This window comes from Pimephales promelas, chromosome 8, assembly GCF_988280905.1.
Source record: "Pimephales promelas chromosome 8, fPimPro1.hap1.1, whole genome shotgun sequence".
In the NCBI taxonomy this organism is placed as follows: Eukaryota; Metazoa; Chordata; class Actinopteri; order Cypriniformes; family Leuciscidae; genus Pimephales; species Pimephales promelas.
Window position 1 is genome coordinate 34,697,035 of NC_142776.1, and position 12,207 is coordinate 34,709,241.

General features: G+C 35.6%; 1 protein-coding gene across 10 annotated transcripts in view; it reads right to left on the reverse strand.

Moving 5' to 3' along the window:
• Nucleotides 1-1,257: 1,257 nt before the first annotated feature.
• Nucleotides 1,258-12,207, reverse strand: part of ptprt (protein tyrosine phosphatase receptor type T) — a 259,071-nt gene continuing 248,121 nt past the window's right edge. For all 10 annotated transcript variants that reach the window (XM_089134443.1, XM_089134444.1, XM_089134449.1 and 7 more), the window contains 4 exons: nt 11,068-11,193; nt 7,688-7,851; nt 4,467-4,602; nt 1,258-2,879 (listed from right to left, as the gene is read on the reverse strand). In XM_089134443.1, coding sequence (XP_088990569.1) covers nt 2,826-2,879; nt 4,467-4,602; nt 7,688-7,851; nt 11,068-11,193 — 480 coding nt within the window. In that variant the 3' untranslated portion in view covers nt 1,258-2,825. The remainder of the gene's footprint in view (nt 2,880-4,466; nt 4,603-7,687; nt 7,852-11,067; nt 11,194-12,207) is intronic.

A 12,207-nucleotide genomic window follows, 5' to 3' on the forward strand; every position in this document is an offset into this window, starting at 1 on the left:
TCATGGATTTCATGTTCCGCAGTGAGAACCAACTCATATGTTCAAGCACTTCAGAACTGTATATTCTGTATCTGTGATAAAAATGAATTCAAAAATGTATCTGTGATATATATATATATATATATATATATATATATATAAAGAAATTTCAATCAGCATCACTGAAAATGTGACTTCAGTAACAGGCTTTCAAACCTACTGTCCATTCTAGTGGACAGATACATAAAAAAATAAAAAAAATCCTGATTTAAAAGTGCAATTCTACAGTCGATTTTTAACTTTAATTAATAAGTTCAATCTTTCTATTTTACATACAAACTATAAAATACTGGCAAAAATATATACAAAATGTAAATACACCTTAGAAAATGTTGCTTGCTTCTGTGTTTGGAGTGAAGTGCTGCCATGCTTCTCTTCAATGTAGAGTTTTTTTATATATATAATTACTACATGCAGATGCTTTTGATTGGATGACTTTACTGGCATTTGATTGGATGACAAACGTCCAATCTCATGGACTGCAGGCTTTAAACGAGGTGAAATGCTCCTGAAGTTAAAAAAGGCTGACATGTGATGTCCATTGTAATGGACAGAGGGTCTGAATGGGTTAATGTACATGACCTTGCTGCAGTTACTCATGTCAGAATGCGTTGCTTTTATGATTTTCGTACAAAAAATGTTTTTTGCAGGCCAATCAAATGACTAAGGGGCTGTTTACACAACCCTGCTTTCAGCTAAAAGCGCCAAAAGCATCGGATATTGAAGCATGTTTGTCAGTTAGATGCCTTGGGATGAGAATGCGTTGGAAATCGCCAGCTACTGGCCTGACACTATAATAGTGTTTTTGTCGGTTTCGCAGATGCACGAGAATGGGGATCGTTTGGACAATGTTGTCGTCTGTACAAGAAAAACATACAAGAAATGGTTTTCTGTTTTTAGTACATAATTCTCATGTAAATGGAGCCTAAATATATTTATTTGTTTAATATTGCATCCGGTTCATGCAATGCATTGGAAATGAAAGGTCAAGTCGAGTGCTTTGCATTAAGGGATACAGCATCCAATCTATTATAAATGAAATGATTAAACGAAAAACTAAAATAACCCTGAATTTTTCAGAAACAGATGGCTCTGTTTCCTCAGGATGACCCCATAACAGTTTTGTTTCCTCAGTGTCTGTAGGATTGTAAAGTGTTGCAGATGTTCAGACGTCATCATGGGAACTGGGATAGTAAACGAGAAGCAGAACTTCAGCGCTTAAGAAAAGTTGCTGTTCAACATTTTGGTCCCTTTATTAATGCTGTCACAATTCCAAACAACAAAACCACCATGGTCATGAAATTACCAGCTCTACATACCACTTCGCTAGACAAATAAATGATAAATAATCATCGAAGAAAATAATGAAAAATACACATAGAGAAGTCAAACAAAAAGCAGGCAGTGAATTCATTAAAATTCAAAAGGATTAAAAAAAGAAAATCACAGCCCAAAAAAAAAAAAAAAAGTGCCGTAACCATTGATTTCAGTGAAACATTCATATATTCTTCTGCAAAATATGTTTCAGCACTTCAGAAACAAATATCACAGTCAAGACACAGTTTTCGTGCAAAACTCTTGGATTTACAGTTAAAGTCACTTGCTTTTTATCACACTGAAAACATGTAGATGCAGAGTTTCGGAAAGCTTGAGGAGTTTGAAAAGCCTGGTTTACAAAAATGTTGTATTCAATGTTCCTGATATGCATCTTGTCTATTGTTTGGTGGCAGTCCTTCAGTTTAATGTGAGAGTATGGCACTTCAAATCAAACGACGCAACAGGATTTACAAATACTGTAAATATACTTTGGGGGTAAATCTCACAAAAAAGTACCTGGAAACATAAAAAAAGGACATGATTTCATTTAAATTCAGGTTATCGTAAAGCATTTTTTTAAAAGCCATTATTTAATTATTTGACAATGGGATTGTTTTTGCCTTACAGTAGACAATTAAATAATTAGGTCTTAAAATAGCCTCTATTTTCTTTTTTTTATTATACAGTAGTATATCATTATTTTGTGAGATTCACCCTTGGAGGTAACAGACATATAAAGTGCAAATGACAAACAGAAAATACATTTTTAATCTTTAACATTCACTGCCTACTAGAAACCAAAATGGCAACATCTATCTCTAGAAAGAACAAACACTAAAATAAAATACGGAAACAGCAATAGAACAAATATTACCCAAAACTTCCAACTTTCGCAAATCTTAATGCTGGTCTGTAGGCGAGCGGCATACGTGTATGAGAAAGCAGGCAGAGTGAAAACGCACCGAAGGGAGGAACCACAAAAATCATCAGAATAACAAAAATATCCATCCTCACACTTCTCCGCAAATTCGCTTAAGCTTTGTTTTGATTTGATTTTTTGTTACTTTTCTTTAAATCTGTACAGAGCTCAGGGAAAAGTCTATTTGGTTGATCCCAGCTGGCATGTAGAAAGAAGCTTTTTTTTTTTTCTTCACCGTTGTTCTTTACATTGATGGGTAACATTCAAGGCTTATAGCTAAAAAGGAAAAGAACTGTACAAGATCACTTCACGGTCCAGCATACACGCTCTGATGCTGGACATCGACAGAAGAAGAAAGAAATGGCAAATAATGTTTTGTTTTATTTATACAGTATTTTACAGTGAAGGGTTGAACTTTAGTTCCCTGTTCTCATCACAGAAGCTCAGAGAAAAGCCTGAACGATGAGTTTGTGATGAGATGAGATGTCATTCTGAAGGAGAAGAGAAGATTGCTTTGCTTGTAGTTCCCTCTTCTTCACCTTTCGTCCGTTCAGAAGGCGTTCAAGCTTTCCAGAGCCACCTCGTAACAGAATTTGTACTGCTCCTAACAAAAACAGAAGCGATTGCAACGAGTCATTAGACGTTCAAAGGTAGAGAAAAGGAGATTTTCCCTTAGACGTTCATCCAGCAGTCCGTGGCAACAGTAGCGGTTCTAGGCACGGGCGAACCGGGCAGTCGCCCGGGGCGGCATTTCTTCATGTCACGTGGGGGGCGGCACGAGCAGTTAAAAAAAATACTCTGTGCCGCGAAGTTTTTTTTATTTTTTATTTCGATTCAATTATTGGCAATGGCGCCCTGCTTGCTGAGAAGGTGCCGTGCGCAGAAGCGATGTCAAGGGGATCTCCTGATTAGTTCACGTGTCGTATCGCGTCTTTTGCGCGCTCGTGGTCGTTATTTCAAATCCTCTGTGTTTCAAATAGGCGCACGGGAAGCGCTCATTATGCGCTCACGGGAAGCGCGCTCACAAACTTTTCAGTATGGGAGTGCACGTGCACCCAAACACTTGGGTGTTTTTTCTCTTCTCCGTAAATAAATCTTTTAGCAATGCTACAGCAAGCGTTTTTCTGTGGTGGAAATACATTAGCTAAAACTCCTTTGTCGTTGTGTAGAGCCTAGTGTAATGAGTGCATGGTTCTATAGCAACGACAGCCATGGGAAAATCGGTACGAATTTTACTATTAATAATAAAAGATAAGCTACTGTGCATTATAAATGTTAGGGTAGAAATGTCAGGAATGTATCTTTATTGACTCATTCTTTTTAGATGATTTAAATGCTGAAATATGAGGTTTATCTTTATATAAAACCCTTTTTTGTGTGTTAACCTTTTTTAAGTTTAGTAGGTAAAATGAAAGACACTCCTTTAAAACAAATCTTTAATGTTATTAACTTGGTGAATTGATTTCACTATGTATTAGGCTTTTTGAACACGATTCTGTGTATGTGATATACCATATTATCTAATACTTTTCATAATGATCAACTAAAATCAACTTTAATTATGAGTTTTTACAGTAGCCTATAATATGCAATTTTTTTTCCGGTGGGGGGGGGGGGGGGGAGGGTTTGAAGGGGGTCTCGCCCTTGGTGTAATTCAAAGTAGAACCGCCACTGCGTGGCGAAGACGTCTGGGTAATATTTTCGTCAAGGATCATATCATATGCACAGCTGTGGAATCGTTCGGTTTTCTCCGGCTGAAGATGTTTCGAGAGCAATCAGTGAAAAAGGTACAGGACAGATGTCTAAATACGCCTGAAACGGCCTTCAGTTCGGTACAAGACGTTTTCTTTTAAAACTGCAGAAAGTGCAGCTGTCTGTCTCAGGGGTTTGAGGTGAACCAATAATTACTCTTTTTCTGTCTCAGAGCGATGAAGATCAGCAGACAAGAAAATAGCACATAAAAAAAATAAAACCATCCCACTAGACTTGTGATTGGAACTGTGTAGTGTAGAAGACGCTAACTATTACAAATGACTAACAAAGAATGCCTGTAACATAACAAGCTTTTTTGGCTTTTCCCCCCAAAGTCCATTTATTATGTCCAGACACATAATACTAAATTCAAATACACATTAATTAATTACACTAATTGATAGCAGATATTCTGTTGCGACTGACAAGTGTAGCTCACCATTGTCTCCACCATGTTGGCTTTGTTGTTCCTCAGTGTCTTTACTGTGTGGAACACGTCCACGATGTTCTGTTGCTGGATCATCTCGCAGATGCTACAGATGGCACAAAACGTCCCGCTGCGTCCTCCGCCAGTCCTGAAGAGATCAACAACAATAAGCCATGAGAAACAAATCACACATCCCATAATGTCACAGATAAGCAGAGTTAATAGCCCATAAAATCACAGCTTGACTTATGCTACATTTCAGAAGATCGTAGGCCTCAGAGCTCCAACCTATGGAAGCTTGTTTCCACCACAGAATGAAAAATAAAAAAGGTAATTGCGACTTTTTATCCCACAATTCGGACTTTTTTTTCTCTCACAATTGCGAGTTTACATCTCGCAATTCTGACTTTATTTCTCAGAATTGCGAGATGTAGAAGTCAGAATTGCATGATATAAAGTCACATTTGCGAGATATAAAGCCAGAATTGCGTGATATAAAGTCACAATTGCAAGATATAAAGTCAGAATTGCGAGATATAAAGTCAGAATTGCAAGATATAAAGCCAGAATTGCGTGATATAAAGTCGCAATTGCATGTTAGAAAATCAGAATTGCGAGATATAAAGTCAGAATTGCGTGATATAAAGTCACAATTGCAAGATATAAAGTCAGAGTTGCGAGATATAAAGTCAGAATTGCAAGACATAAAGCCAGAATTGCGTGATATAAAGTCAGAATTGCGTGATATAAAGTCGCAATTGCATGTTAGAAAATCAGAATTGCGAGATATAAACTATTCTGAGAGGGGAAAAAGTTAGTCTTTTTTTCCCCCTTAGAATTAGATAACTCGCAATTGCGAGTTTATATCTCACAATTCTGAGAAAAGATGTACGAATTTTCACATATAAACTCGCAATTGCGTGTTATAAAGTCAGAATTGCGAGATGTAAACTTGCAATTGTGAGAAAAAAGGCAGAATTGTGAGATAAAAAGTCGCACTTCAGTCTTTTTTTCTCAGAATTGCGACTTAATATCACGCAATTCTGACTTTATATCTCGCAATTCTGACTTTATATGACGCAATTCTGACTTTATATCTCGCAATTCTGACTTTATAACACGCAATCCTGACTTTATATCTCACAATTCTGACTTTATATCTCGCAATTCTGACTTTATATCTCGCAATTCTGACTTTATATGACGCAATTCTGACTTTATATTTTGCAATTTTGACTTTATATCTCGCAATTCTGACTTTATATCTCACAATTCTGACTTTATATCTCGCAATTTTGACTTTATATGACGCAATTCTGACTTTATATCACGCAATTCTGACTTTATAAAACGCAATTCTGACTTTATAAAACGCAATTCTGACTTTATATCACGCAATTCTGACTTTATAAAACGCAATTCTGACTTTATAAAACGCAATTCTGACTTTATATCACGCAATTCTGACTTTATAAAACGCAATTCTGACTTTAAATCTTGCAATTCTGAATTTATAACACGCAATTCTGACTTTATAAAACGCAATTCTGACTTTATATCTCGCAATTCTGACTTTATAACACGCAATTCTGACTTTATATCTCGCAATTTTGACTTTATAACGCAATTCTGACTTTATATCACGCAATTCTGACTTTATATGACGCAATTCTGACTTTATATTTTGCAATTTTGACTTTATATCTCGCAATTCTGACTTTATATCTCACAATTCTGACTTTATATCTCGCAATTTTGACTTTATAACGCAATTCTGACTTTATATCACGCAATTCTGACTTTATAAAACGCAATTCTGACTTTAAATCTTGCAATTCTGAATTTATAACACGCAATTCTGACTTTATAAAACGCAATTCTGACTTTATATCTCGCAATTCTGAATTTATAACACGCAATTCTGACTTTATATCTCGTAATTTTGACTTTATAACGCAATTCTGACTTTATATCACGCAATTCTGACTTTATAAAACGCAATTCTGACTTTATATCTTGCAATTCTGAATTTATAACACGCAATTCTGACTTTATAAAACGCAATTCTGACTTTATATCTCGCAATTCTGAATTTATAACACGCAATTCTGACTTTATAAAACGCAATTCTGACTTTATATCTTGCAATTCTGAATTTATAACACGCAATTCTGACTTTATATCACGCAATTCTGACTTTATATCACCCAATTCTGACTTTATATCTCGCAATTCTGACTTTATATCTTGCAATTATGACTTTATATCTCGCAATTCTGACTTTATAACACGCAATTGTGACTTTATTTCTCACAATTCAGACTTAATATCTCGCAATTGTGAGATAAAAAGTTGCAATTATTTTATTTATTTATTTTTTATTCAGTGTGTGTTTTATTCAGTGTTCAGTTTATTTTTGTGTCGTTTAAAATAGTTTCTAGTGTGCATCCATTCATAGGTTGATTACCTACAACCTAAGGTTTAGAAGAACAGTTTTCTTTTTCTTTTTTTCTTTTTTCACTAAAGCAAGACTGAGGGTTGGTATTTGAGTCTGGATGTCTGCTTAAACAGAGGACATTGCAGAAATAATGTTAAATCAAATAACTATCGCTGACCACGGGTCAGTTTTACACGATTAGTATCTGTACAATAACGTGAGACAATCATCTTCAAAACGAATCGTGCGGTTTGCAGAATGTCAGCGTTACTGTGACATTTTTAAATGATTTCTCTCAGGGAAACTGCTCTGCATTCAACAGCTGCACATTTTTGACAGTGATGGGAAAGTAATGAAGTTGTCAGATCTTTTGTATCTCTCTGTCTTTAATTTGTGACGGTGATAAGATTGTCCTTGGCTCAAAGGCTGTGCGGTTTTATCCTTTAGTCCTTTTAAAGCTGCAGTTTTAATCTACGATTCTGTATCGACTGGTTCAAGGTGCACACAGACTTGGATGAAGAGCTGTGAAATACACATCTTGGATGGTTGCTGTATTAAACTCATTTGAGCTACATAGCAGTGTCTAACATAAGTCTGACATTAAGTACAAAAATTGTACGATTAAGATATGATCTATTTCAGGTTTATACAGCACATACCAGCATTGTTCTGCTATATGTTTTATTAGTCAGATCTGCTCCTCTCAGGGTTTCACCATCCAAGAATAACTTATTCATAAGATTATGTGTTTATGGGTTTGTGCATAATAGCGTTGTGTTGTGGACGTCTCACTCACAGGCAGTGGACCACCGTGCGCCCATCGCCTCCGTCATACTGCTCCTGCCACTTGGCCAGTCGTCTGACCAGCTGCAGGATTGAGCGTTTGGACAATGGTGTGTCTCTGTACGCTGGCCAACCAATGAACTGGAAATGTTGGACCAGCCGGTAGCCGTCTTGAGGCTGGAAGCACAACAGGAGATATTTTGATAACATTTATCCAGAAGCCATTAATGTCAGCTCATGTTTCACTTAGTAGAAGCTTTCACTTCATGCTCAAATCTATTGACCCTTCGCATGGAGCTTGATTGACAGGTGATCTGACCAATCATACTTCGTCATCCGCCATTTTGTCCGACAAAGCAACATTCCTTCTTATGTTCATTCTTGTTTATTTGATGATATAAATGAACTAGAAGGAAGAGATGATCAGACCATGAGCAGCTTTAACTGATGCTATACAGTGATCGGTTACGACACATTAAAGAGCCACAAAACGGTATTTATTGTTTCAATTTCTTAAAAAAAATGACTAAATTTGAAAGGTGAGACTTTGATTAATATGTTTAATCAAACGTAACCTGGTCTGTCCTGTCTGTCAGTGTGTTGTTAGTCTCCTCTCTGCTCTGTGATGTATCTTTGCGAACAGTCAATTGAAGGATATGTTTTAGGGACGTAGCTTTTAGTAAGAAGCTTAAATGTATTTTCATGTTGACTTTAACATTTTAGTAAACATTTTAGTTTAACATTTTTGTTAAAGAGGCCTTATAATGCAATTTTAGAAAGTCTTGATTCAAAGTCTTGATATATATATATATCTATATATATATATATATATTCCCAGTCTGTCAGTAATACTCTGTTTAGTTACTTTTAATATGAAGTCCCTCCTTCTGAAAAGCACAATGTACTCTGATTGGTCAGAAATGTGTGTTTGGGAAATGTCACGCCCCTTACCTTAACAGTTTCAACACACTAACTCAATTCAAAAAGGCTCCATATACAGTACATGTAATAACACAATAGGTTCTCTTTAAATGGAGATCAAATTGAGACTTTTGCTTAAGTCTACCACAACTACTAAGATTGTTCTTCTAAAAAAAAGATCTCAGATTTCAGGAAAGATTCAAACTGCACTTACTGAATATGAACTCAATATGAACTCAAACATGTCTAATCAATCATCTTCACCAAATAATCTGAGCTGCTATTCATGTTGCTCTATATTTTTACTGGATGTCAACTATATTTTTATCTCTATGTATTTTTTTAAGAAACATCTGCAACAAAGTCCTGAGAACTCAGTTAATTCTTCCTGCTTTGAAATAGCAGCCTTGGAACGATAAGCAACTGCGAGCTGGTAAACGATTGTAAGCATTTTGTCTGGATATATAACACTCACAGTACCTCCAATTCTTGCAGTGACACTGAAAAGCAAAAAATAAAACATCAAAACAGAAGCAAAAGCAAACAGAGACGTCAGCTGGATACTACAGTCAGACTGGATCAGCTAAATGAGAGTCATATTTCACACAATTTGCCATCGATGGAGCCATTTCATGGCAAATTTGTGATGCTGTGGCACTTATTTATTTTGTGCCGCTACGCTGCGCCGACAGTGATTAGCTACCCGGTAAACCTTGCCTGTCACCAGCGGTTAAAGAGAAAGAGGGGGAAGAAAAGAGAAGGGAAGCAGGAGGAGGCGGGATGAGTCTTCTGTAACGTTTGACGCTTGGAACACATCAAGCTTCAGTAATGACTGCTAATGTGCACCAACAGAACGCTGAAGCTAACTCGCATGGAAAAGAAGATGAAAAAAAAAAACAACCCCACAATGATCTACTACACAAATCCAATCCATGGCTTATATCAGCTGGTGCAGGATGGTGGTCAAATTATTTATTTCTGTGCTCATGCCTGCAGTTTGTGGCTAGCAAAACGAATCACGCTGAAAGACGCATGAGAAGTGCTGAGTGTTGAAATCATGTGGATTGAGAAGGACTATATAGTCGTGGCTCCTTTTTGGCTTAATGTAATTTCTCACTTCACTAACTCGACTGCTGTCGCATTAGGAGTCAAATTAAAGGGACTTAAGTGAATTTTTATCTCTTCTTGAGCTGTAGGTTTTTTGCGATAAAAAGCAGTTTTATTTTAGGGGTCACAGTAAGGATTGTTTGATACAGTGCACATGTATATTTTGCATTGGGGTTCAAAATGGCTAATCTGTTGAGGTTCATCATCAGGAAATTGACAAGATAGTGCTAGTCGCACAAAAAAAAAATCAAAACACAAAAAAATAAAAGTTTTCAACATTTTGTATTTTTTGCTAATGACAGCACTTGTTTGAGACTGACACTCACAGGAATAATTTGATCGTCTTACTGTTGCTATGGTTTCCTCAGGTGAACGTGACTTTTGTTCACAAGCATTTGTTTAGCAGCAGGAAAAATACACACTAACATTTAAATTTATATTTAGTTTTGATGCTGAAATGTTTGAAAAGTTCTTTATAAAATTAAAAGTATTTAGTCAGTCATTACCACAAAATAAACCCCAACATATGATCAGAAAGCAAAATAATGTTTTTATGTAAAAATCATATACTGTATGCACATCGTTTCTGTCGGTCTCAAACCTTGTTTCTCCATATTTCGCCTTTTTTTCATAAATCATTCCTATTGGTCACCCAATGGTGTTGGGGAATGAAAAGTATTGAAGGCTAAAAACCTCGTAACTCCATTGGATCCTCAAACTGTCAGTCAAAACTTGTAACTTTTCCCAGCCTCAATCTTAAATAAAGTGCCTTTGGACAGTCTCTGCTTATTTGCAATGCAACGGTAAATAAAGAACTTGTTCTTTGAATGAGTACAGCAATTCTTTACTCAAGAAACCTATAGAAACGCTTATGTTTTGTGTATTTGAGGAGAGGGGAAGAGTGTCTTAGTCTATTATTTGTCATCAAATTATAGCCAAACTGCCTTAAATAGCCTGTGCGTCACACTTCATCTTTAAAAACATGGGATTTTGACCAAATGACATAAACTGATCTCCAACAATAAACTTTATAACCTGTGAGTTGATGAAAACATATTGCAATGTGCACTTACTGCCTCAGATGTCACCGTTGTAATGATGGACAAAACATGTCAGAAATACGCAGGTCAAAAACCTCTTAACTCCATTTGCGCTTATATGATACAATGACACATGCACGTAATATCTAATAGACCCCAAATTTTTGAATTGTAGTGTACATATCACATTTTCAACGCTCTGACAGACCTGATTAGACCTTGTGGATCAGAAAAGGATAAAATGAACACATTTCTGACTCAGTCACGCAGAGTTATTAAACATCCAAAAGTCCCACTCCCTTCCCTGTGCACTGAGCCCACTTACCCGTGCCATGTTGCAGATCCTAAAAATGCGATTGATGATGTCCTCGTCAATGTCGGCGGAGATGAATTCAACCTGAATGGGGCCGTAGCAGCAGGAGCCTTTCTCTGGCCAGTACTGCATGCAGAGCTGCAGCGGGGGCAAGAATTACAGCAAATAAGAACACAGAGCAGTTGTTCACATCCAGACAACGTGACTCAATAATGGACATCTAAAGAGTGCAGGAGAAATAGAAATAACTCAATCATTTTAAAGTCTACTAATTTGAACTCAAATTGCAGTGTGCCAAAGAAATCTGTTCCAATGATCCCTCACTCAAACTTATGAGTCACATCATGATGAATCAAACTTCCTTTGATCGTCTGAGATAAAAGAGTTTGTTATATTATGAACATCACTTTCAGAATGTCAGATCATTTACTGAAACTAAACAACTGAATTATCTCATTCTTAACTTCTGCACATTTCCGACAGTAAAGTAAAAGACAGTGATGGAAACAAAAATACTGTTATCATATTTTATATACACTGAATGCTTATCATCTAGACATACTTCAAAAGGTATTTATGCTTTCGAGGCTGCATTTATTTGATCAAAAAAACAGTAAAAACTGTGATATTGTAAATATTACAATTTGAAATAACTATCTGAATTATGTTAAAATGTAATTTAGTCTTCAGTGTCACATGATCCTGATGTAGATTTACTGCTCAAGAAACATTTCTGATTATTATCAATGTTAAAAACAGTTGTCATGGTTCATATTTTGGTAGAAACCAGGATTATTTGATGAATAGGAAGTTCAAGAGAACAGCATTTATTTGAAATGGAAATATTTTGTAATGTTATAAATGTCTTTACTGTCAGTTTTGATCAATCCTTTATGCTGAATAAAAGCATTAATCCAAACAGTAGTGTACATTTTTTTATATTATATATAATTTATTATTAGAGCTGTCAAATGATTAATCACGATTAATCGCATCCAAAATAAAAGTTTGTGTTTTCATAATATATGTGGGTGCACTGTGTTTAATTTTATATATATATAACTATAATAAAAATATATATAATAAAATTATATATAAAATATAATTTTAAATATATAAAATTAAAATGATAAAAATCATTTATTTAAATTA